The sequence below is a fragment of the Equus asinus genome, chromosome 2, assembly GCF_041296235.1.
Source record: "Equus asinus isolate D_3611 breed Donkey chromosome 2, EquAss-T2T_v2, whole genome shotgun sequence".
Lineage (NCBI taxonomy): Eukaryota > Metazoa > Chordata > Mammalia > Perissodactyla > Equidae > Equus > Equus asinus.
The window spans coordinates 162385772-162412944 of NC_091791.1; the positions used below are offsets into that span (position 1 = coordinate 162385772).

General features: G+C 35.9%; 2 protein-coding genes across 2 annotated transcripts; both read left to right on the forward strand.

Moving 5' to 3' along the window:
* The first annotated feature begins 337 nt into the window (after nt 1–337).
* Nucleotides 338–1312, forward strand: LOC106833369 (olfactory receptor 4K15-like). The gene has a single exon (XM_014844560.3). It carries the CDS (start codon nt 341–343, stop codon nt 1310–1312), a length of 972 nt encoding a protein of 323 aa, XP_014700046.1. The 5' UTR covers nt 338–340.
* A 10993-nt stretch (nt 1313–12305) lies between these two features.
* LOC106833368 (olfactory receptor 4K15-like) lies at nt 12306–13253 on the forward strand. Its single transcript, XM_014844559.1, has one exon. It carries the CDS (start codon nt 12306–12308, stop codon nt 13251–13253), a length of 948 nt encoding a protein of 315 aa, XP_014700045.1.
* The last annotated feature ends 13920 nt before the right edge of the window (nt 13254–27173 follow it).

Below are 27173 nucleotides of genomic sequence, written 5' to 3' on the forward strand. Positions count from 1 at the left end.
ATAGTCCAAGAATCTGGATACCTTAGTATCTCCTTTTAATTGTGTTTTTTGCAATGTAGGTTTATTGTTTGGTTAGCATCAGATTTAACCCACAAATATATAAAATGGAGTTGTTGATTTACTACATTTGCACTTTATAGTTTCCTCACTAGTAAGGATAATTGAGAGAAGAATCTATTTGTCAAAATTACCAACAAAGCATTTCCTAATAGGAATAACTCTGGAGCATTTTAAATTAATGTTGAGAGGAACCCTCCAGGATTGAGGTCTACTGTTCTTGCTCTTGATAATAATATACTAAAATTTCTCTTTGTAGGTACTTCTCTTGTAGCCTGAGACCATGGACCAAGGAAATTATTCTAGGGTGGCTGAGTTTGTGTTGCTAGGTCTCTCCAGTTCCTGGGAGCTCCGGTATTTCTTCTTTGTATTGTTTAACTTCTTGTACATGGCCATTGTGCTGGGCAACCTCCTCATTGTCATCACAGTGATCTCTGAACCTGCTCTGCACACACCCATGTACATCATGCTCAGTAACCTTTCTGTTCTTGACGTGTTTCTGGCCACTTATGCAACACCCAAGATGATACACGATTTCCTTCATGAACCCAAGATCATCTCCTTTGAGGGCTGCATGGCCCAGATATTCTTGCTCCATGTCTTTGCTGGTGGTGAGATGGTGCTCCTTGTAGCCATGGCCTATGACAGGTATGTGGCCATATGCAAACCTCTCCATTATGCCACCATCATGAACTTGTGCAGGTGTACAGGTCTGGTGGTAGGCTCTTGGGTCATTGGGGTCATGCACTCCCTGAGCCAGTTAGCTTTCACTATAAACTTGCCCTTCTGTGGTCCAAATATAGTGGACAGTTATTATTGTGACCTTACTTTGGTCATCAAACTTGCCTGTACAGATACTTATGTCCCTGAAGTGTTGATGCTTTTGGATAGTGGTCTCATGGGGGTGACTTCATTCTTTCTCTTGCTGATCTCCTACATGGTCATCCTGGTCACTGTACGAGGTCATTCCTCAGTGAGTATGGCCAAGGCCCGCAGCACTCTGACTGCCCACATCACTGTAGTGATCCTCTTTTTTGGACCCTGTATCTTCATCTATTCCTGGCCTTTCAGCAACTTCCCAGTGGATAAAGTCCTTTCAGTGTTCTCTACAGTTTTCACACCTATTTTGAACCCCATTATCTATACATTGAGAAACAAAGAGGTGAAGTCAGCAATGCATAAACTGAAGACCCGGTATATAAGTTCCAGGCTGCTTTTCCAGCTGTCTCTCACAAGATTGAATTTGCTGAATTGAGTATCCAGGAAGAAACTTGAGGAAACATGGACTTTACCCTTCTCTTGTGACCACCATTGTTTTAAAAAATTGCATCCTTTGTTTAAAACAGCAAATGTAATGCATGTTCTTTGTTAAATATTTGTAATAAAGTAGCCTACATACATCTCTGCATTCTCTAGCCATACACATTTTTGCTATAGTTTTATAGTCTTTTAATTTTTTAATTTGCTTATCTTTGCTACCCAAAATCAGTGACAAGATGTTTCACAAACTATTGTACAATTTAAATTGTATGAAGTTAATTTTGTAAAATTTATGTGCATATTCATACAGGCTAAACTAAAAATTCTATGTTTCCTTTATGGTCTAAAATACTCCACACAATGTGTAAGATTTAATTCCAGTACTAAAAACAATCCTATTAGTATTCTTTTTTCACACATTCTACATCAAAAAAATCCATAGACTTAGCATATAAAATATTTTTTACAAAAATTCAAGGTAACACTTTTCAATCTTTTATTTTTTTATTTATTTAATTTCTAAAAATTATTTATTATTTATGTTAATTATAAATTATCAAATAAATAAAATTTATTTATTTATTTAAAAAATTATTTTTCCTCCTCACGTAAGGTATTTAAGGGACTTAACACACGACATTTTTACAGCTTTATAAAATCACTTGACGTAAGACATGTACCATTTATTCTTTTATCATTTAATCCCTAAAACTGTGTTGACATCAAAATATGACAGTTAACCACATTTAAATCCATAAAATATGTATAAAACAAAGCACATGAAGCTTTAAACACTTGGCAATAAGGCCACATAAACGTAGAAGAAGATCCCCATCATACTTGTCCTCAATCAGGTACTCACTGGGCCCTTGTTTGGTATCTATGCACTGATTTAAAAGGCAGCAAATGCAAAGGAAGCTACTTCAGAGATCACTGAACATTATGGTCTGGAAGCACATTATGATGTTACTGCAGTATTATCTACCACCCAGCTTCCTCCAAGGTGGCCCCTAGAATGTCAGGTAGAGCTGACACAATAAAAAGACAAACAACGCAACATTTACTCTGTAGAGGTATTCTATTCATGCTATGCACTTGCTGTGATTTTGAACATAATTTGTCCAAAGAACTTGTCACCATCATCTTGGAATTCTAGTTTGTTTGACCGTACAGTCCTCTTGCTTCTCTCCCGGTATCAGCATTCTGATCAAAGATGGCCCGGACAGCAATTACTGCTATAGATAGCCCACATGCAGTGTTTCCCGATAATGTGGAAAATATTTTATGTATACCTCCATGATGAGGAAAACTTATTAGAGTTGTTTTGTGTTCTTCCTTTCAAATACACATTATCTTTGGTTCTTTTTGAGGATTCAACCCAATTATTCTGCCTATTTTTCAAAGAATGCAAGGGTTTCCTTTGAAAGTACCAGAGTCAGGATGATCCACAACACTGTATGCTTCAAGTAAAGAGCAGGAAACTGACATGCAATATAAACTGGAACTGCCTGTTCAAACAGTATTCCATTAGGACAGATTATGAGAGTATTCTATTCATCTAATATGGCTTTAGAAAATTATTAAGGTCTGAAACAAATCCATTATAGAGACATGAATCAGTCTCTATAATGTGTATTCCAATCCAGACCATGGTTTTGGAAAGACCTGAAGTCCTGGACTAGGAAGCTGCTCACTATATTTTAGAAACTCATCTCTCAGAGTCTGAAGCATAGTACACATTATGAATAAAAAGAGTGCAACTGGGAGCCCACAGAAGACTAAGCAGAAGAGCAAGTTCAAGCCTCTTTCCTTCCCTCCCACTACCAGTCCAGGAAGTACTGTCTCTCCCTGGGTGATGTGCTCTACTGCTGTGACGGGCACAGACATCAATTACCTTCATTTACTGCCTTCTCCTTTATAGACAACCAAGGTGAGATGGAGGGCAAAAATAAGCACCGGAACATTTTTTTAAGAAAATATGAAATTTCAGGAGCTTACTATGTAAACAGATAAATATAAAGGTAGTCTGATGATGGCAGATTGGAGGGGGTAATATCTGGTCCCTCCAATCTCCTTTAGGAACATGTAGGAGCATCTGCACTATACCTCCAGGGTTCCATGAATCGAACTTTGAAATTCCCTGGGCTGAAAAACTGCTCTGGCTTTTGCAGGATTTTTATATTCTGATTTTTCTTCTTCACGTTCTTATTTCTCTCTCTCTCTCGGTCCTTGCTGGTAATCAATTGATTAAGTCTGAATATTCTGTCCCTGAAATGTCTATTTCCTGTATCTTTCTTTCTCCATATTCATCTCTACTTCAGTAGGCATACAAGGAACTTCTGAGCTAGCCTCCAATTGCAGCTACTCACCTCTGGCCTTTTATCTCCTCCAGTCAATTCCACAACTGCCAGATACATGCTCCTAAAGTATATGCCCTTGCACTGCAATCACGAGTAGTATTACATTTGCCAACAAATTACTTACAAAATCCTAAGGCTTGTACTTAAGACCCTCTAAAATATGGTCCAGTGAAACTCTCTGACATACGCTATGCTCTAGCCAAGCTGGAGCAGTTGTTCTTGGATCGCTGATAGTTGTCTTCTTTCACACCTTTGTTGATTTTAGTCTATATGTGTAATCTTCCTTCATTGGGTTTCTTTGCTTTTCAAAACCTTGCGTCTCATTTAAGGCCCTTTACAAAAAATACATTTTGTCTTCTTCTGTCTCTTTCGTATTTACCTCCTCCTCCTTCTCCACCCTTCTCTTCCTTCTTCGTTTCCTGATCTTTTCAACAAAATTTAATCTCTCCCAATGTTGAATACCAATGTAATTTTTTGTACTTCTTTTACACTATGTATGATCTCCTTTTTGTATTTTACATTACATTGTTTATTTTCTTTAATTATACTTATAAATTGTAAACTACTTACAGATAAGCACTTTGTCTTATTCATTTCTGAATTCTTATTCTGTGGCTTTGCATATTGTACATACTCAATTTTCACACATTTCTGAACTACATGTAACTAGGGAATGCAGAAAAAGTAAGACATTCTGTTTTACCTAAATGATTTATAGTTTTGCAATCTGCAATTTTTTTTGCTATACTTACTATTATAGTAATTTGAATGAGGCTTGAAACAGTATGTATTTCACAGAGAATGTTAATAGTAATGATTGGGACTCAGTTGAACCTACAGAGAGAGTAAAAGTTACTTTATGAGAGTTCAATTACAACTCTAGAAAACACTCAGAAATCTTACCTATGGGTAAATTTTCATAGAAAATGAATCTTTTTCTTTTCTTTTTGGAGGAAGATTAGCTCTGAACTAACATCTACTGCCAATTCTCCTCTTTTTGCTGAGGAAGACTGCCCCTGAGCTAATATCCGTGCCCATCTTCCTCTACTTTATATGTGGGACGCCTGCCACAGCATGGCTTGATGAGCGGTGCATAGCTCTGCACCTGGGATCCGAACCGGTGAACCCTGGGCCACTGAAGCAGAATGGCAGAACTTAACTGCTGCGCCACAGGGCTGGCCCCAGAAAATGAATTTTTCACTAGTTAAAATAGGCCATTGAAATAACTAATGTATAGATATTACTGATGTATAGATAATGTATAGATAGATTGGGAATATGATTTTTAGAGATGTGAATCCCTAGGTAGAAATGATATTTGCTAATCTATAATGCAAAAGAGCTTGTTAGCATTGACCCCACTGGGACAAAATTACTCATCAATGAGAAATACATTTTCACATTTACCTCCTTTTAAATAAAGTGTGTTGAAGTAGAAGGAGTGTTGCAAGCCATATGAGAAGAATCTATTTTTCATATTACCATAATACTTCAGGTTATTTGTGTGGAACTTCTGAAATGAAAAAAACTGGACAAATTCTAGCTCTCTTGATGAGTCTATGTGGCAACTGAATAATGACTCATGTAAGTTTTAAAACTTCTGTTACTTCAAATAGCTTTCTGTAGACAAACTGTTCTAATATAATTTTCTGTTACTTTCAATTCTGTGAATGAGAGTGAATTTATCTCTCCATGTTTGACCTCTGTTTTATTTTCTGAGATGAGTTCATTTTTCTATATGCTACTAAACTTCAGGCACTCTTCCGCACACCTGGCCACTAGTATCTCTCAGTTTATTCTTATAGTTATATGGCACATAATGCGGTGCCACAGTGAATGGCCAATATATTCATGTGAATTCGATTGCTTCTTTACACATATAGGCACACATGCTTTTTTTAGTTCTTGCATTGATCTCCATGCAAATAATTATGCCAATATTCTATTTTAGAATGCTTAGCATATACTTTCTACAATGAAAATTTGTTTTGTCGCTTGCTTGCATATGGCCAGGCCAATTATTTAATTTGAGATTTGATAATATAAGAATAGAACTATACTTGAAGTGCTACACTTTATACTTATGTATTTGTCTGTATTTCTATGTACAGTTTTATAGAGTTCTTGGCACATAATGAGTATGCAAGAAATTGAAGCTCATTATTTCATCCAAAAATTAAAGGGGTACATATAACAACCCCATTATATTCTCCACTTAATATCTTGTAGATTTTTACAGACATTATGTTTTGGATGAATGAATCAAGCATCATAAATATACACAAACGTATATGTGTTTTTATATGCACTCACACACACACCCCATCATGCCTAAGTAACTGGATAAAACCAAAAAAGGTTTTCCAAGTTGACAAATTAGTGAAAGAAGAAAATGATTATATTCAATTACATCAGTTGTTTGAATGGCATTTTTGGCTATTAAAATTAAAAAATCATTGATGAGTAATTTACAAACACTTACTGTGTATTCTGCCATTCTTAGTTTAGAGGGTACTACAGATATTTATCCGAGGCTCTATAGTTTCAGAGATCTTATGTTATTTGTGTACAGGCTTCAGTGACTCAGCTAGTCAATGAGTAAAGTATCCATAATTTAGTGCTCAGAAAGAGTCACATACATCAAAAATCTCAATCTAACTCACTTTCATCAGGAAAAGTTTGAGTCCATCTTCTTTTGAACATGCCTTTCTGCTTTACTCTTACGAAGATTTATTTCCCTTCAAGAATATTTTTGGTCTCTTTTACCTTTAATTTACCTTAGAATAACTTTGGGACAGAAAGGCACATCTGTATGTTTTTCCATAAGATTTCTATTAACTTTATATTGTGTAGAGATTATGGAATTACTCAAAGTTAAATAGTCCAAGGCATAGATTTAGATTAAGATTTGGTCTGGTTCTTAGTTCTATAATCTAAACGTTGTGTCTTTCTTAGGAATAATAGGACTGAGTAGGCCAGGAATTCTGTTTATGTTGAAATATTCTCTTGTTCCTTATAATTTATGAAATTTCACCCAAATTAATAAAATACAATAGCTTTTTTTTAAAGACTTTATTTTTTATTTTTTCTCCCCAAAGCCCCCCAGTACACAGTTGTATATTCTTTGTTGTGGGTCCTTGTAGTTGTGGCATGTGGGACGCTGCCTCAGCGTGGTTTGATGAGCAGTGCCCTGTCCGAGCCCAGGATTCGAACAGGATTCGAACTGACGAAACCCTGGGCCACCTGCAGCGAAGCGCGCGAACTTAACCATTCGGCCACTGGGCCAGCCCCTAAAATACAATAGCTTTTGTGCTATTCAAAGCTCGCTATTTAAAGTGAGTGAACTGTTTTTTATTTTGTGTTTGTATTTGTTTTTAGTTTAAGTAAATTGAATAAAAATAAATTAATAAAATTAATAAAACAGCTCTGGGCCTCGCTCTAGAGATTCTCAATATTTCTATTTTTGCATTTATTTTTACGTTATTTGCCAGCTACAAAATAGATAAAATGTGCTGACATATGGTAAGACAAACAAATCAAATGAGTTTTATTTTACAGCTTAGAGGACTTATTAATGTTCAACAAATTAGCAGAATTATGAGGAAGAAATAGAATCAGTCTAAAAATGCTCTTTCTCCCTCCCTTCTTCCCTACCTCCTTTCTTTCTTTCTTTCTTTTTTTCTTCCTCCTTTTATCCTTCAGTGAAGTCATGGTTTCAAGATGATAGAATGTGGGTTGGACTTAAAAAAAATGATGTTTTGATGTTCAGAAAATCTAATTAATCATTTATGATTGAATGATCTCTGTGGCTTTCTTTGTCTATAAACAAAGACAGAATGACAATGTAATATATTCAATCAGTAGTTATCCTTCCTACTAAAACTTTACTGGATTCATCCATGCATACGCAGAATTATTCATATGATCATTCTTCAATATGCTAACTAATTTGGCAAAGCTTTTGGTACCTTTTATAAACAGGCCCTTTTGTGAGAAACAGGCTTAATTGTGATCAGGAAGAAAGGCTTCATTCCTTCCCTCATGGAGTTTACAATCCAATTCAATCACTTGCAAGATTGTAATTCTAGGTTTTTTTAATCTTAAAATAAATGGCAGCTAAATGAAGAGTAAAATTTTTAGTAAGTTAATTTTTATTTTGAGTTAGTTGGTGTTTGGTCCTTCTTTGGATAATAAACAAGAATGTCTTAGACTGCCCTCTGATCAATGCCACCTCTAGGATTTTTGTCTTTCTCTCAAATCCTGTAGTAATGCTTGGCTTATTTTAAGAGATTAAAGCTAGGGATAATATATTTCCAATTACAAACAATATGCAAAAGAGATTAGCTTATTTATAAGGCTCCTTAGCCTGATATTAGGAAAGAAGCCCAGCTATATGAGCTAGAAATTTTGTAGAGTTATTTCAGATGCATGCTGAAAAACTTCATTCCTTACCTTTCTTCAGCCCTTTAGAGATAGTAATTTCCATGACAAATTTCATTTTCTTTAGTATAAGGCTTTGATTTCCATAGAAATGCCAAACTTCACAATCACTCCCACCCAACACTGGCACCCTCCCTTGTCAAACAAAGGTGGCATTTGAAGATGAGACTTCTTAAACTTTCACTCCTAAGTACTCACTTAATATGTATTTTCCATAGCAATCAATATTTAAAAAGTTTTGTTTAAATACTGAATTTATTAATGAATAGGACTTATTTTACATTTTTGAAATAATGAATATAATTGTACAAAAACATTTTAAGCAAGACAACAAAGGCAGAAATGTTTTGGGAAAAATTATAGATCTTAATTTATTTAAATATTTTAAACAATTTTATTGAAAGTATAATGTAAACAAAATTAAAAGAAACAAAGCAAACTAAAATATTTGTGGAATATTTGTAAAAAAGATAATACTTTTAATGTAAAGTTTCTTCATAAGTACACATTGAAAAGAGGAAGAGCTCAGTAGAAAAATGGGCAAAAGACATGCACTGCAATTGTGAAGTAAAAACATACAAATGATCAATTCATGAATAAGTGATCAACTCCACTAATAATCATTAAATGCACTGAAAAATCAATAAGATGCATTTTCATTTAGCAAATAAGTAAACAAAGAAAAACATAAACTGTCTTGTTAAGAAGGGAAGAAATGAAGAATGGACATTCTCATGCATCATTTTCATGAGATAAGTTCTGGTATCATTAATTAAAAATCTCATAAGTGCATAATTATAATGATGTATCCTAAATAAATAATTATGTATAGCCATAGAGTATTAGTGAAATAAAAGAAAGGTTATTATATGTTAACGATAGGGAAAACTGAAAACATCCATCTAATAAAATACTGCAAAAACATAAAAAAATAAAATCCCACAAAAACATAAAAAATGCCATAAAACATAAAAAAGTGGTAAGTTATAAAATAATATGCACTGTGTATGCAGTGATATATATTTTTTATGTTATTATATTTGTGTTCTCATTAAATATAATTTTATGCCATCTCATTACTTATTTGATTTTTCTAAAATAAAAGATAGAACCTTATCAATTACAAAGAGCTTTACTGGTTTCTTCTGGTTCAAAAGATAATGTATGCTAATTGCAGAACAAAAACCTCAGCAAATACAGAAATGTGTAAGGAAAAAATTTATTGCATTCTCTCAGCCAGAGATAACCACTGTCAACACTTTGGGGTAGGTCTTCATAAGCTTTTCTACCTGTATAACAATAACAGGAGATTCCTGTAGAGGTGATTTTAGCAAATGAGTTCCACATCCCTCTAGTACTTTTCCTTAATTCCAGATAAAGAAACAGAGGTTTGGATAATTAAGAATATTACTTCATCTGACTACAGATGTCACTAGGTGTCTGCAGAAAGGAACATGATGACCTTGGGTTCTTAAAACGGAGGAGTCAAAAGGCGAGAGAGCCCCTGAATTGGGGAACAAAAGAGTAGAGACAGAGGAACAATAGTCAATTATTTTGCCCAACAAAGTTTTCTTGGCTTCTCTTCCAGAAATGGAGTGCTACATGCTATGAGTTAACTCTGTCTACCTTCCCCAAGACAGGCTTTTTGGAAATTTCACTTCAGGAAAAGAGCCACCTACTTTTCTTTTCTCGTTTCGTTTCTATTGTTTTTTTTCATTAAGGTCACATCGGTTTACAGCATTACATAAGTTTCAGGTGCACTTCATTATATTCCTGCTTCTGCATAGACTGCATTGTGTTCACCACTAAAAGTCTTGTTTCCATGCAGCACCGTACACGTGTGTACATTTACTCCTTCTGCTCTACCCCCACCCACTTCCCCTCTGGTAACCACCAACTTATTCTCCATATCTATATGTTTGTTTTTTTGTTTTATCTTCCACATTGAGTGAAATAATACAGTATTTGCCATTCTCTGTCTGACTTGTTCTTCTTTGCATAATACCTTCGAAGTCCACCCATGTTGTCACAAATGGCACAATTTCGTCATTTTTTGTGGCTGAATAGTATTCTATTGTGTATATATACCACCTCTTCTTTACCATTCATCTGTTGATGGGCACTTAGATTGCTTCCAAGTTTTGGCTATTGTGAATATTGCTGCAGTGAACACAGGGAGGCATATATATTTTTGAATTACTGTTTTCATGTTCTTTAGATAAATACCCAGAAGTGGAATAGCTAGGTCATATGGTAGTTCTATTTTTAATTTTTTGAGAAATCTCCATATTGTTTTCCATAGTGGCTGCACTAGTTTGCATTCCCACCAGCAGTATATGAGGGTTCCCTTTTCACTACATCCTCTCCAACATTTGTTCTTTCTTGTCTTTTGATAATAGCTATTCTGACAGGTGCGAGGTGATATCTCATTGCAGTTTTGATTTGCGTTTCCCTAATAATTAGTGATGTTGAACATCTTTCATGTGTCTGTTGGCCATCTGTATATCTTCTTTGGAAAAATGTTTGTTCATATCCTCTGCCTGTTTTTTGATTGTGTTTTTCATTTTTTTGTTGTTGAGTTGTATGAGTTCTTCATATATTTTAGATGTTAACCTTTTATTGGATATATGATTTGTGAATATTTTCTCCTAGTTGCCACTTATTTTTCTTGATCAGTAGAATCCAAAGTAGGGCATACATACCCAAGCAGGTAAGCTGCTTGAGTGTGAGAAAAATACTGAAAGTTCTCTTTCCATGTATAAAATATTTCTTTCTTAAATTTTAATCATATTTTATATTGCATGTAATATATTAGTGTAGTGATATATGCATATAAGTCGCAGGTAAATAAATGTACATGGTAACAATCTTTCTGTTGTTAGAAGAGCACAATGAAAAAAATTTGGATGTCACCTTTCTAAAGGTATGGTTCTCTACGTTGCTGCAATCAGATATGTTTTAATGTGCATCCTGTTTACTTTCTTCAAAATTACCTTTCAACATGAATTTTCATACTAAATTCAAACTTTGCAGTTTATCAAAATGGGATTATCTATCTCTCAGAGAAAATAATCAGAGACTCTTAAGAAGCAGAGTTTCTTTGTTTTTAAGAGTTTTCTCCAAAACGAACAGGGATAATTAGCCTGTAAAATAAAAGCAGTTCTCTTTTAGCTGATATGAAACTAAACATTGCATTTTTTGTATATTTGGATCACCAAATATTGAACACCATCTATGAGCAATGGACAATTAAAAATCAAAGAATAAAATATGACTTCTTTCAGAATCATAAAATAGGTTTGCATAAATTGATAGGGAAGACAGGTTGATAATAGCAAATATGATATCCTTTTTTGTACTTGATTACTGAAGAGCACACAAATTAAATTTATTAAATTCACACAAATTCAGAGTCACTGGGTGAAGAAGAGTCATTATGCATTTATAAGGAGTCTAAATTAGGAAATTTCTAGTTAAAAAGAGAAAAATGTGATATTAAGTAACAAATAATATTAACATGCTTAAATGTAAACAGACACCACTAAAGTGCATGAAATAGCCATTTTCTTAAGTAAGATGAGTATGTACTTTGATATTTTACGTACCATGTTAATTTACACCTGCAAATATTTTCATCATAGATGCACCAAAGACATAGTACCTAACATCCATTGAATATCTATTATAGGCCAGGTACTGTTGTAAGTATTTCATCAATTACAACTCTTTTAATCTTTACAACAATCCTGTGAGCCACTTACTATTATTTCCCCCAATATACAGATGCGAAAACAAAAGCACAGACAGTTTAATTAATGTGCTCAAGATCACACCACTAAGAATTACAAGAGATAGCACTTGAAACCTGTCAGTATGACTCTAGAGCTTAACTCTCTTATTTATCAGGAATTTTAAAGTTGTGGAGGTGATGTATAAATTTGTATTTTTAGAATAATAGCTATCACACTTGGAGGCAGAGGTGAAAGCCAAGGTTGTAGAGTCATTACAAAATAAATGATTACATGCAATGTGTATTTTGTGTGCTAATGAGGATCTAATGTACATAAGCGTGTTGAATGGAATTTGATACCAGGCTTGACTTTGCTCATTTACTCTCACAATCCTGTGATGTTATTTCCACTTCACTTTACAGGAACTTTTCTGATCCGATTTCAGAAATTTGAAATCATGGACCAAGGCAATAATTCAGGAGTGACTGAATTTGTACTGCACAGTCTTTCAGGTTCTCAAGAGCTACAACTTTTCTATTTTGCATTTTTTACACTTTTCTATTTATCCATTGTGCTGGGGAACCTCCTCATTGTGCTCACAGTCATCTCTGAACCTGCTCTACACTCACCCATGTACTTCCTACTCGGTAACCTCTCCTGCATCGATGTCTGTCTGTCCACATTTGCCACACCCAAAATGATTGTTGACTTCCTTATGGACCATAAGACCATCTCTTTTGAGGGCTGCATGGCCCAGATATTCTTTCTACATGTCTTTGCTGGTGGTGAGATGATGCTTCTTGTGGCCATGGCATATGATAGATATGTAGCCATATGTCGACCCCTGCATTATGCAACCATCATGAATGTGCGCAAGTGCACAATCCTCGTGGTGGGCTCCTGGCTCATTGGTGTTCTGCACTCAGTAAGTCAGTTGGTCTTCACAGTGAATCTTCCATTCTGTGGCCCCAATAAAGTTGACAGTTTTTTCTGTGACCTTCCCCTGGTTATCAAACTTGCTTGCACCGATACCTTTACTCTTGAGGTACTGATGCTTTCAGACAGTGGCTTAATGGCCATGAGCTCCTTTGTGCTCTTGCTGACTTCCTACACAGTCATTCTGGTCACTGTGCGACGGCATTCCTCAGTGGGCATGGCCAAAGCAAGGGCCACTCTGACTGCCCATATTACTGTGGTGACCCTCTTCTTTGGGCCCTGCATCTTTATTTATGCCTGGCCTTTTAGTGACCTCCCAGTGGATAAGCTTCTCTCAATATTTTATACTGTTTTCACACCTCTCTTAAACCCCTTGATCTACACCTTAAGAAATAAAGAGGTAACATCAGCAATGCAAAAACTGAGTCGACAAGTGAGTTCCTGTAGGTCTCCCAGCTCCCCCTTGTGATAAATAACAGCCCATAATAAAAGCCAGGTTAGCGTACCTTCCTCTGTGAAGTACTGTTATGTCTGAAATATCACAGGACACATTTTCTTCCTTTTGACAGGATTTGCTTTTATAACAGTAAACAAACCATCTTAGATAACAGGAGAATTGGATTCCTTGTCTTTTGCTTATGAAATGCCTTATTTGATTCAGAGTAAAATTATTTATAATCATAGAATTCTTTTCTTTTCCTATAAAATATGTCTATTGAATTCATACTTCTTCCAATCAACTTGATAAATACAAAAATGTAAAAAATACCAAAGTAATGTAAAATATTTGTCATATTTTAAAATAGTAATTAATTTGAAGTTATTTTCTAGTCATCATCTTATCTGGTATCACAAATTAGAGGTGGGTATTGTAATAAATTTTACCATTTTCTTACCATTTTTGATTGACAGAGTAAGTCCTCTGATTATACACCTTGTTCTTTCTGTCCCTCTGTGTCTCACTCTCTCTAAATGTATACAAATACACACCTATAATTTCTTACTATTCCAACTATTTCTATTTGAACTGAGGAGGTAAATAAATTGAGATATTTTTTGCATTATAGGGGTGATACTTCTTCCAATTCGAACTCTCACTACACTCTGTCCAAATGTATGGACCAAAGAGCAAATAGATTATGTTGCAGAACTCATTATCTGAACTCAGAAGCCAAATAAATTAATATATTTACATTAATCATATTGCAAATACTAAAAGTTGAGCACACAATTAAAGTTTCTTTGTATCCATGTATTAAAGTTCAGAACTGACAAAGTTAGTGGTTCAATGACTACACACAAAAATGGATCTCTCCATTGTATAAGTAGATGGTTTTCACCAACAGTGCTAAATATATGTTTTTGTCCTGTGTATTTATTCTCTTGCCAATCTCCAGGTCATGCTTTCTAATCTACACCACCCAATAAAACATAATTCAGAATACATTTTTTCAAAGCTTTCTAAAAGTAAGAAATTATTGTTTTGACTTTTCAAAAGAAGGCTGCATTTTCATACTTAAGTTTAATATTTAATTCTTACTCATAGTCTAACTCCTCTTTCACCACTTAGAAAACTGAGTCAAGTGTCGAAAAAGATAAGTGAATTGACCACACTCATAATCAGCAAGTAGAAGCAATGATACAACTCTCTTAAACTTCTGACTTCTAGTGTTTGAAAGAAAAACCACATCTCAAAGGCAAGTTATGTTTTTGAAATAGTGTGGAGGAAATGGTAGTATGGAATAGAATTTAACACCAATTATGTCTTAAACAATTTTGACTCACTTTTCTCCTTCATAAATTTACCATTCTGCAAAGCTCTGTTGATTCTTTCCTGAAACATAGAATTCAAAAAAAAGCAAACATAGAACTGTGTCGTATGGTGATGGTGATGATAAAGCCAAACATATATTCAATGATCACAATGTAATTTATAAATTGTATCTTTATATATCATCTCACTGATTCTCACAAAATATATGTGGATTAGGACAATAAGATTGTACCTATATTACTGACAATATTGAAATTTAGGTAATCTGAAACACTTTCTACAAAAATACTTATGAATTCTAGATGCATTCTCTGAAATAAACAAATGACCTCATGGTATTTGAAGTAGTGGAAACCTTGGGAGAAGAAAGTTGATGGCAAGTGATTACAGGTCATGAAAATGATCGGAAGTACTTGGCCATTGGGAAGTCTGAGCAAAAGTCTGAGGTAGAATTGGATCTCTTCGATCTGGGACCCTCAGTGAAGGTATGGACTAGAAGAGGGTACTTAGGAGCACAAGAAAAAGGCCAAAACATTTATCTTCACTGGCCTAGCCTATGCATAGAAAAATTGCTTCCTCTTGGAAACTATAATCATGGGATTGCCTACATCCGGGTTTGGAGTTTGAATTTATACTCTCTGCATAGGCAAGAGAGCTTTAACCTGAAACAAATCAATGTAAGCTGTTGGGAACACACATATTGAAATTTTGGAGTCATTTGGAAAAGCAAAAACAAAAACTTTTCTGAAGAGTCATGTCCTTAAAACTGGCCATGGGGCCGGCCCCATGGCCAAGTGGTTAAGTTTGTGTGCTCCTCTTTGGCAGCCCAGTGTTTCCCCAGTTTGGGTTTTGCCGGTTCCGATCCTGGGTGTGGACCTAACACCGTTCATCAGCCCATGCTGAGGTGGTGTCCCACATAGCACAATTAGAAGGACCTGCAACTAGAATATATAACTATGTACTTGGAATGGGGGCTTTGGGGAGAAGAAGAAAAAACACAAAACAAAACAAAAAGAAAACTTGCCACAGAAGATTTAGACACATGAAGTTCTGCTGAACTTGAGTTTACAATCAAATTCACAAAACACCTGAGGAGCCTATCCACAATGAATGAAAGTCAGTAGACAGAATAAATAGTAGGCTAAAGCCCCACTCCCCTCTTGAATCAGCAATAAATCTATTAGATAGATACTATGATGCAAATATCTTCAAAATGACTAAATACACAAAGCAAATAAAAAGGAGAAAACATTACTATCATAAAAGAAAAGCAGGTGATTTCTGCTCCTGGGAAGAGGAGTAGACATAATTTTCCATATTCCTCCTGCTAAATATAATTACAATCAGTAGAATATATATATATATATATATGTGTGTGTGTGTGTGTGTGTGTGTGTGAGTGTGTGTGTGTGTATTATAACACTCTGAGAGTTGGAGAGAAGAAGGTAGACTGGATGGGGTCCCAAGGAATGACACAACATGACTGAACATGCCAACAACTCAGAAACACTAGTGAGAGCAGACAAGAAAAATCCCCAACAAAAGCCTATTCTCTCCAGCCAAAGGACCAGGAAAGGGGCAGCCTGGCAAGACAGAAAACTTTTAGACAACTTCTCTACTTCAGCCAAACACCACAAAAAAAATCTTTGGTTCCACCTCACCCACACCAGCAAAGGCCAAGAGGGTAGCTGAGACTCCTATCCCTGGCCAAGGTGTAACAAGGCACTCCAATGCCTCCACACCCCTGAGTTGGTGTCAGAGAAGGCCAAGTAGGGAGGCGGAAATTCCATCTTTTTTAGATCATAATCAGCACCTCCTCCCATGGTGTAAGTGGAGAGCAGTAACAAGGTTCTCCTATCCCTCCCAGGCAGGGAAGTATCACTGGAGGTCTAGTGAGGAGCCAGACATCTCATTCCCACCCAAAAGTTCTAGAAGCATCCTCTCCTACCCTTGGTTGGGTGTTCATAGAGGCAGAATTGGGAAACTGGACTTCTTTTCTCACCTGGCAGTGAAAAGGCAGTCTTCCCTCTGTCTTTACCTGTCAGAGCAATGCAAGAAAAGCTCACTAAACAGAAAGTTTAAATATGGTTCATAGTCTTAAAATAGGATACCTCTGATAAACTATTGCTTATAGTAAGTAAATCAGGAAACCTTGGATTTATGATGCATAGCTCTGTGTACATGCGGTATAAAACAGAGATCTTTCAAAAACTAAACACCCCTCTACTGTGTCAGGTAATTCTGCAAAATTTCATTTGATGACCTCATTTATTATTCTGGGCCAAAAGGGGCCTGTCAGATGTGGAAGCAAAGACCTAGGAATCTGTTTGTGATCAGACACACACGTCAGCATTGACACAAACCTTCCACGTGAAGATGAGAATCCCATCAAGGAAGTTTGTACTGAGGTCAATTCATGCCTCATCTGTTTATATTCTTGAGTAATTTAAGTTTCTGCATTCATTTTTTTAGGAAGATTAGCCCTGAGCTTATATCTGCTGCCAAACCTCCTTATTTTGCTGAGGAAGCCTGGACCTAGCTAACATCCATGCCCATCTTCCTCTATTTTATATGTGGGATGCCTGCCACAGTATGACTTGACAAGCAGTGTGTAGTCTGCACCGGGATCCTAACTGGCGAATCCAGGGCCGCCAAAGTGGACCTTGCAAACTTAACCGCTGTGCCACTGGGCCAGCCTCACTCTGCATTCTTCTTAAGACTAGATATCCTAACTCAAAGGCAAAGATGAAGCCCTTTAAAGGTTAGGATTCTGTGCTTCAACAACCAGGTTGAAATTACATAATGAAAGTCTATAATAGTTGACACACTTGTTTAATTGGTTAATTTACCGTTACGTGTACAATTTTGTTTTTAAGGTTCTCAATATTTATTATTTTAGTTATATCACCACTGAATAATACAAGGCGCAGAACTTCCATCAGGATAATGACAAATAAATACCTATTGTGTAAAGTTGGCTTCACAAGTTTAAAGCCAAAAATGTTTCTTAAATCACTGGAGGTATGTAGGGTATTTTCTGGGAACAAGTGGCCACTTGGTCTCTAATGTGTTAAGGAAAATGTCCAAAAATGTTCAAGAGAAGATTTACACATGACTGCATTTTTCTCTTTTGAAAAGCTTTTGGGTGTTCGAAATGCACCTTGTATAGTTATATAGAATATTTCTGAAAGGTTGGTTTCTGAAAGGCATTGCATATTTTGATAAATCCAAGTATGTCAGAAATATTTAGGAAGAGAAAAAAGGCAGAATCAGAAGAGACTGAACACACATTGGTGATTCATTTATAATAGGTCTTTATGCATCAGAAGTTGAACTCTGATTATATTTTGTTAAAAAAATGAAAGAAACATTCTTGATCTTCACAGACACTTTCAGAATATTACCATTGCCTCTTCATTCCATAATATGGCAGATGGCTTCTATTAAGCTTCTTAAACACTGTCAAGCACTTTATGATTCTCAGTTTCAATAACATTATTCTGGTCCACTTAGTCTTGCATTTAAGGCTAATGGCATCCACAATTTGCTCCTGATCTACCGTTCCCAACTTTATTTTCATTGTTACTTAGGACACCCTCCTCCAGCCAGGCCACTCAACTCACGACTCTCTAATTATGTCTTTCATATTTTTACCTTTGCATCTTTATTCCTGCTATTCTCCCTGCCTGAAATAGCCTTTCCTTCAGTTTTGGCTATCAAATTCCAAACTTTTAAAAAAAAATTAGCTTAAATAACACCCATTCCATGGCACCTTACCTTAGCACTTTGGAATAATTTGTTTCATCTTGGTAACTTTTATATTAATGTATCATTTACATTTGCTTATTTCTGATTTTACGTTTTTATTTTTCAATATGTGCATCTTTTTTTCCTAATTATGATAAGATCAATATCTAACCCTCTTTTCTCATACTTCTCTCACTTTCCACAACAGTCATAGGTGCTAGATATTAATCAATGAATTATTTATATAGTTAAATTAAATTGCCTTTTAATTGAGAACTTATCATGTGTCTTTTGTATATATACTAGATATGATGTCAATCATTGTGATATTTTCCTGATGTCCTTTTACTTAGGTGACAGTAGATGGGATAGATGGCTCACACAAATGAATCGGTGGTGTCTGAGTTTGTGCTTCTGGGACTCTCTAATTCTTCGGAAATTGATCTTTTCTTTTTTGCCCACTTCTCTATAGTGTATGTGACATTAGTGCAGGACAACCTCATGATTACTGCTATCATTTCCTCTGACTCCCGTTTGAACTTTCCCACGTACTTCCTGCTCAGTAAACTTTCTTTCATTGATATCTGCCAAACTAACTTTGCCACCCACTGTGAACTTTTTCATTGAGCACATGACTATCTCCTTTGAGGGTTGCATAGCCCAAATATTTCTTCCTCCTAGTTTACTTGGGAGTGAAATGATGTTTCTCATAGCTATGGCATATGAAAGATTTAGAGCCATCTATAAGCCCCTGAACTACAGCACAATTATGAATCTGTGTATAGTTTTGTGTTTACTTCCTGGGTTCTGTGTATTCTTCATTCTGTGAGCCACTAGGCTTTTACAATGGACCTGCCATTCTGTGGCCCCAATAAGGTAGATAGCTTCTTTTGCAACCTTCCCCTGGTGACAGAGCTGGCTCTCATGGATACTTACAAGACAGAAATTATGACCCTAACCAACAGTGGACCTAAACATTCAAAGGCAAAGTGACAAAAGTTATTTGAAACTGAGGACCAAATATGAAATCTAGGCTTTCACAATTTTTGGAAAACAGAAGAAGGAAAGTAAAATTCATGTAATCTAGTAGTGAAAATAAAAGATCAATAAATTATTCTTTCATTCGCTAGCCAAAATGAAAAAAATTAATCACTTAACAGAAAATAGAAAGCCTGCAACTTTTATCATGCTGGGTTCAGTATTTTACGTATACTATGAGACATAAGTTAGTGGCTATGTGCATAGATATTAATTCTGCAAGCTAAGTCCTAGTGCAAGCTGAGTTTTAGATATAGACACACGGTATTTTTGAACCAAGATACTATTTAGCTAAAGTTTGTTGAAACACCAGACTTTTGGTCAATTGATTTGTATTATGTCTAACATAACGATCTTTTAAACTTGACTACCTTTTATATATTTTATACAGTGCCAAAAACATTTTGAATACACAATAAACATTAATGTAGTCATGATATTACTCTTAGTACTTTTTTCCTTTTAACTCTGTCCTGCCGGTGAAAATGGAGAGGTGTCGATAGTGTCCTTGAAAAATCAAGTAATTTTCCTGCTTTGATCCTCAGTGGTCTCACACTGTGAGAGAAGAAGGATAGAGGGCAAAAGGGAAAGATGGAGGGAGATGGAGGGAGAGCATCAGAAGAAGGAGGAGAGACATTAGAATTTATGGGTGGCTGTTTGACTGAATCAATTCTTTATATTGCCAGTGATACATCCTTCCACTTTTTAATTATTACTTCACCAGTGAGTGTACTTTGCTTTTAATGAATAAGCATGAACATAAACTGTCACATTAAATTTGAAAAAAAATCCAGAAAGGCTAGGGTGGGCCTGGTGGTGTAGTGGTTGAGTTTGCGTATTCCACTTCAGCAGCCTGGGGTTCGCGGGTTTGGATCCCAGGCACAAACCTACACATCGTTCATCAAGCTATTCTGTGGTAGTGTCCCACATACAAAATAAAGGAAGACTGGCAACACATGTCAACTCAGGGCCAAGCTTCCTCACCAAAAAATAAAAAAAATGTATTGTCTTATTCAATACAGTAAAAACCTCTGCTGGGCATTTATCCAAAGAATATGAAAACACAAATGTGTAAAGATATATGCACCCCTATATTCATTGCAGTATTATTCACAATAGCCAAAACTTGGAAGAAACCTAGGTGGCCATGAAGGGACAAAGGGATAAAGAAGATATGGTATATATACACCATGGAATACTACTTAGCCATAAAAGAGATGAAATCATGCCATTTGCGACAACGTGGATGGACCTTGAGGGTGTTATGCTAAGTGAAATAAGTCAGAGGGAGAAAGTCAAATATCGTATGACCACACCATACATAGATGACAAAGCAAGAACAAACAAACGCATACAGATAGACATTGGATAGGTGGTTGCCGGAGGTGCAGGGGAAGGGAGGAGAACGAAAGGAGTGATTCACACATGTGTATGGTGATGGATGATAATTAGTCTTTGGGTGGTGAACATCAAGTAGTCTACACAGAAATCAAAATAGAATGATGTACATCTCCAGTTTATATAACGTAATAAACCAATGTTACCTCAACAGCAAAATAATATGCCAATCAAATAAAAGTACTTATTGCAAGTTTGTGGGGAAAAAATTATTGATAAATCTGACTACACAATCTTCCAGAGATTTTTTTCTTTAAAGCCTATCACAAATAAAGTGAAAAAGGCTAGATGAATAGCAGTGTTATTTGCAGGGGTAATATCTTTACTTTGTAAACAGCAAGAGTTAATAATGAAAAAAGGAATTGCTTGCATTAGGACTTAGAATGCAGAATTAATATCTATGCACATAGCTATTAACTTATGTCCTATAGTGTAATTAAAATACTGAATCTGGAGTGATGACAACTGTAGGCTTTCTATTTTCTGTTAAGAAATTCTTTTTTTAATTTAGTTTATAACAAGCAACAAACAATAAGTAAAGGCCCAACAAGCTGGTAAAAAAATGAGCAAAGTATATGAATAGCTAGTTTATGATTAATGTTATGTAAGTGACTCTTGAACATACAAATAAATGCTAAAACTATCATATAAATAAATGCAAGTATAAGTAGAGTGAGATTCCTTTGTTCATCTAGGTGATTGGTAATGATCCAAAAGTGTGATAGTAAACTGGATTGACGAGACTTTGATAAAACAGGAAAACTCAATCATTGTTAATAAATCTCTAAAATGGTAGAATATATGGAGGAAAATTTTCAATATCTATAAAAGTTTTAAAGCTTTGTATTAATAATTATGCTTCTAGTATTTTATCTTACAGATATACCCACACTCATATAAAACAAAATATGTACATAGTATTTAATGCAAGCATTAATTGGAAGAACAAAATATTGACAAGAAATCTAAATATAAAAACCTAAACATCCATTAATGTAGACTCCTGAAATATATTATTGGTACACCCATAAAATACAATGTTGAACGGCTATTAAAAAATAATTAAGGGGGCCAGCCCCTTGGCTGAGTGGATAAGTTTGGATGCTCTGCTTCGGCAGCCCAGGGTTTGCTTGTTTGGGTCCTGCGTGCAGACCTAGCACTGCTCACCAAGCCATGCTGCATCAGCATTCCACATAGAAGAATTAGAATGACGTACAACTGGATGATGACTTCCGCTAGGGTTTGGGGGAGAAATAAAAAAATGAGGAAGATTGGCAACAGTTGTTATCTCAGGGCCAATCTTCAAAAAAATGAAAAAGTAGGGATCTTCCACTGCTTTTATCAATTTACAAGGAAAAGAAGTGCCTCAGGAGAAGGCTGGGATAGAGAACAATTTATCATAGACTTTGGGGATGGAAAGTGTTGTTAGAGATAATTTAACCCAGACTATTTACTTTTCACTGAGGAAATTCAAGCCTAGAGAATGTAAATAACCTGTCCAAACAGCTCAATGAATTAATGACAAAGGCAAGACTCATTTATACATTGCATGCAGTCTTTCCTTCTACCAAATTGCAGGGCTGTAGAATTGTAGACGTGTGGATTGCTGTTTTAGTGGGCGTATCATGAATATAGATACTTTCATAGGAGTGTTCAACATACAATTGATGTTAGAACCAATGATTTTTCTAACTCTATGGTTAAGATTTCCTGGAGAATACATTTATTGCAGCTTGATGATAGATTACTCTAGATATGGATGCTTTGATGTTTGTGTAATTTTAAAGATTTTTTCCTCTGCAACACAACAAATTGTGTTTTGTTTTTATAGTTTGAGCAAATGCACTCTCATAAACTAACAGCTCTGATCCAGGTGGTGTTCCTTCCTTAAATACTCTTGGGGGAAGAATAAGAGTAAACCAGTGCAATTCATGATTTTTTTCTACTTCATGTGTAATCAGTCACATCCTCTATATTGATGAAACAATACTTTATTTATGATAAGAAACTTAGAATGGAGCTAAATTCATAATGACCACTTTTTGAATGTCTAATAAGTGCCAATGACATTCAGTGTCACATTTGATCATAGTGGCATTGTGTGGCAGGGAGTGTACCTTATCCTCATTTTATAGATGATGAAACTGAGCGGCTCAGTGGGAAGCTGTACATCTAACATCCATTTCCTATTCATTACAGCACCACAAGTGAAAACAGACTCACAAGTGGAAACCTTGCTCTCTTCTCTTAATTTTCTAAAGCCTTGCTCTGAGATCAATAAAACTAGCATCAATTAGAAATCCATAACACAGAAAGGACCTCTGAAAGTTAAAAATAAATATCATAAAATCTAGCCACAAAAATTCCTATTCTTGACTGTAAGAGGACATTGTGGGTTGTCACTCAAAGTCCGTTAGTGACCAATTTTAAACATTTAAATTATTAAAGCCATTTTGTTAAAAATTCAAACAAGACAGAATATTATAAAGCAAAAGTGTATCTCCACTCCCCACTCACTAGACCATTATCAGAAGTAATTGCCAAAAGTTTTACACGTATCCTTTGAGAGATTTGCTGTGAATTTTCGTATTAGTTCATACATGCAAGCATACAAAATCATTTTTCATGTGTTTAGTTTTTTTTCTTTTTACGTAAATGGAAGTTCATTTTCTTTTTATTTCCATAACAATGTGTTTTAGAAATCTTTCCATGGTCAGTCATTGGTCTGCCACATCTTTTTAATTCCTCCACAGTATTCTATCATTTATTTATCCATTCCTTTATTTACTGATATTTAGGTATTTCCCATTTTTTGCTTTTGGAAACACTGCTGCAGTGAATATCCTTATACATATTTCTTCACGTAGAATATGTGCAAAGATTCGTACATTTTAAATCTTCTAACTACTATCAAATCACCCTCTAAGTGAGGTACACCAATTCATAGACCCAGCAATAGCATATGAGGACACCCATTTCCTCCCATTCTTGCCAAAACTAAATATTGCAATTGTGGTAGCCAGTCTCCAATGATCCTAATCTGGCTTTCACACCTTTGTGTTGTCCGTCCCACACTAAATTAGAGCTGGCTTGAGTGTCCAGTAGAGTATGGTGACGGTAAACATGTGGTATATCTGAGGCTTGGTCATAAAAAGTTTCACTCTTTTGGACTCGTTGCTCTGGGGGATGTCAGTTGCTGTGCCATGAGGACACTCAAGCAAGTCTACAGAGAGGAACTGAGGCCTCCCTCCCACCTCCAGCACCAACAACTGGCTATAAAAGTGCATTGTCCAGCCCCTGTCAAGCTTTTGATGTCTGTAGCTTCATGAGAATGATACATCCCAAGTTGGAACTGCACAGCCAACCACTACTGAATTCCTAATGTACAGAAACAGAGATAATAAACGATTTTTTAACACAAATAAAATAATAAAAGAACTAGGTAATTCTTCATGCACTAATAGGAAGTATCTACTCAAACTATTCATACATGAGAAAACCAGCATGCACAATCATGTGCAAAACGTGCTAACATTTATGTTTAGTGATATATATTTTAAGGTACATTACGTATATGTGTTTACTTACATATCCATAAATTGTCTCTGGAAATATTAAAGAATCTGGTGAAGGATGCTGCCTTTCCGGAGAGAAATTGAATGCATGTGATGGGAGATGCTTGTTAGATAGAATTGAAAAGATTCAGAGATATTTAAAGGTAAGTTCTATTGATTGGCTACATTTGAAGGTAAGGGACAATCAAGATTGGCTCTCAGCTTTCTTGCTTGAGGAACTAGCAAGAAGATATATACTCTAAGGGGAGTTCATTCATTAATTTGATTAAACATTCACTATGTGTCAAATATGTTGAAGATGAAGAGTTAAGTATTGTACATAATGGATTTGAAGTGGAGATGATCAGTAGGTAATTGGATATATAGTAGAGAGAAAAAACACTATTTAAACATATTACCTTTAGCACCTTCCTCTCAAGAGAATGATGTCATTCCTTCTAAGACCAGAAGCCTTTTATTAAGCGAAATGTCTGGGCAGGCCACTTTTTTTTTTTTTTAAGTTTTGAACAGGCAGTTAAAATGAGATAAATGGATGTGGTTTTGATTGAATTATGAAGTCCAAGATGAGATTAGAAAAAGTCAAGAAGTGTTAGCGAAGCACAGAAGGAAACAGAAAGCACATTTGGCAGAGATTTTGAATATAAAGAGTACTATCTGTAAAAGTCTTGGAAGAATTAAATGAGGCATCCAGGCACCAGCAGCAGGAACCTTTACCACTCTTAGCCTGAAGGGACAGGAGAAGAGATGGAAACTGGTGAGAGCTGGAGCCATGAAGATACCACAAGGTACTGACTGAGTAGTCAAGTCAAGGATGTAATTGCTGCCAGAATTTTAGTGATGTGGCAGGGAGAAGAAGTGAAGAAATGTCCAGAGCTCTTTCTCCTTCTTCTCCCTAATATCCTGCCAGTTCCTTCCACTCTCCAATCTCAATAAAAGCCAGAGGCAAAAAGGTCCAGATAATGTAGTCCACAGAGATCAGCCCACAGGTACACAGAACAGAAAAGGATATAAAATGGAGCAAATGGAGAAAAGAACAAAACAGAAAGAGAAGTGAATGGGGGATGAAGAAGTGGGGACAGTGGTGCAAGTATCTCTCTCAAGAATTTTGGGGATAAATTGGAAGAGAAAAGTTTATAGTTGGGAGAGGATACATTAAGAAAGTAAGGTACTGAAGACAGAGAAAACAGAAGGACTCCAGACTTGGGGTAATAGGATTGGCTTTAGATAGGAGAGAATGAGTTTATCCAGTGCATACCATATCCTAAAAGCCAATATAAAGAAGAAAGTCCGAATGTCCTGTTTTAGAAGGCGAGGATGATGATCAAGGCCATTTTCTGTGCTTTCTCCTTCCACCATTACATAGGCCCACAATGGTTAAATATCTTCATTGCCCAACTGTACAAGAAGGAATCTAATTTTTGGAGGTCTGTTTTTGTTCATTTCCATGCAAGTTATCTGGTATAATTTTTTTTTTAAATTTTTTCGAGGAAGATTAGCCCTGAGCTAACTACTGCCAGTCCTCCTCTTTTTTTGTTGAGGCAGCCTGGCCCTGAGCTAACATCCGTGTCCATCTTCCTCTACTTTATATGTGGGATGCCTACCACAGCATGGCGTGCCAAGCGGTGCCATGTCTGCACCCGGGATCCGAACCGGCGAACCCCGGGCCGCTGAGAAGCGGAACATGAGCACTTAACCACTGCACCACCGGGCCGGCCCCTGGTATAAAAAATTTAATTAAAGAAAGTTACCTATTATTTTGCCTCCAGGTTTTAGATATATGTGCTGCTTTAAATTCTGTCTTGTTTTAAACGAAGGCAGAAAGAGTAAGATGTCTCTAAATCTTTGTATTTCAAATGTCTGATTTTAGTTTGTGGTTTTCAGCTCAACTTTGATCACTAAAGTTAACATATTTTATTACAGGAAAGTTGTGTGAAGCTTTTTGTACCTATGTGTTTCACAAAGTCGCAATAATCTATGATGGAGAAATGAAACTAGGAAATGTCAACTGGGATGGGAAACTAGTGTCAACAGCTAATTTATATTCCTGGTATTGCAATCCATATTTTCTACTATCTTAAATGATTAATTCAACTTACACATAGCCTTAGTAGTCCACTAGAAAAATAAAAACCTAGCTACTTATCTCAATGAAAATAAAATTTCACTGATTTTCTTGGTGTCTTGTAGAGTCAGTTTTTCAGAAACCACTTACCATTTGTTTATACTATTCAAGATACTTTAGAGTGATCTGGAATGAAAAGTAGACAATTGCATCTATTAGATTTTTCTACATATCAGGCCACCCCATCACCCAAAATTTATTGATTTAAAACAGTAGCCATTTTATATTTACTCACAAACCAGATAGGTTCTTTCTCAGGTCTGGGCCAGCATGTGTCATATCTGCTGGACTCTCTGGTGTGTCTGGAAACTGGAAGATGAATAATGACCTCACTCACACATCTGGTGATTGGTAGGTTGGCAGCAGGAGCTAGCTGACTGCCAGCCAAGGCACCTCAGTTCTCTCCACAGGGCCTCTCATCTGTGTTTGGAGCTGTCTTATACCAGCCCTTGAGAGCTGATTGTCAAGTTATCAGGGATTTTATAAGATGGCTGCTAACCTGTTGGTGGCTTGAATTCAACCATGGTAGCAGTATTGATTCCCCAGAAGACTAGCTGGGCTCATTCACATGGTGGCCTCAGGATTTTACTAGTGGCAAGAAATCTTCAATGCAAAACACTTGAGTACTATTATCAAATTGGACAAAACAAGGCACATGGCCAAGTCCACAGTTGATACAGAATTCTACTCAGAAATAAAAAGGAACCAATTATTGATTTATGCAACCACTTGGAC

Bases quoted from the DNA above. Each gene is read 5' to 3' on its own strand.
- LOC106833369 (XM_014844560.3), top strand. From the start codon at position 341: ATGGACCAAGGAAATTATTCTAGGGTGGCTGAGTTTGTGTTGCTAGGT.
- LOC106833368 (XM_014844559.1), top strand. From the start codon at position 12,306: ATGGACCAAGGCAATAATTCAGGAGTGACTGAATTTGTACTGCACAGT.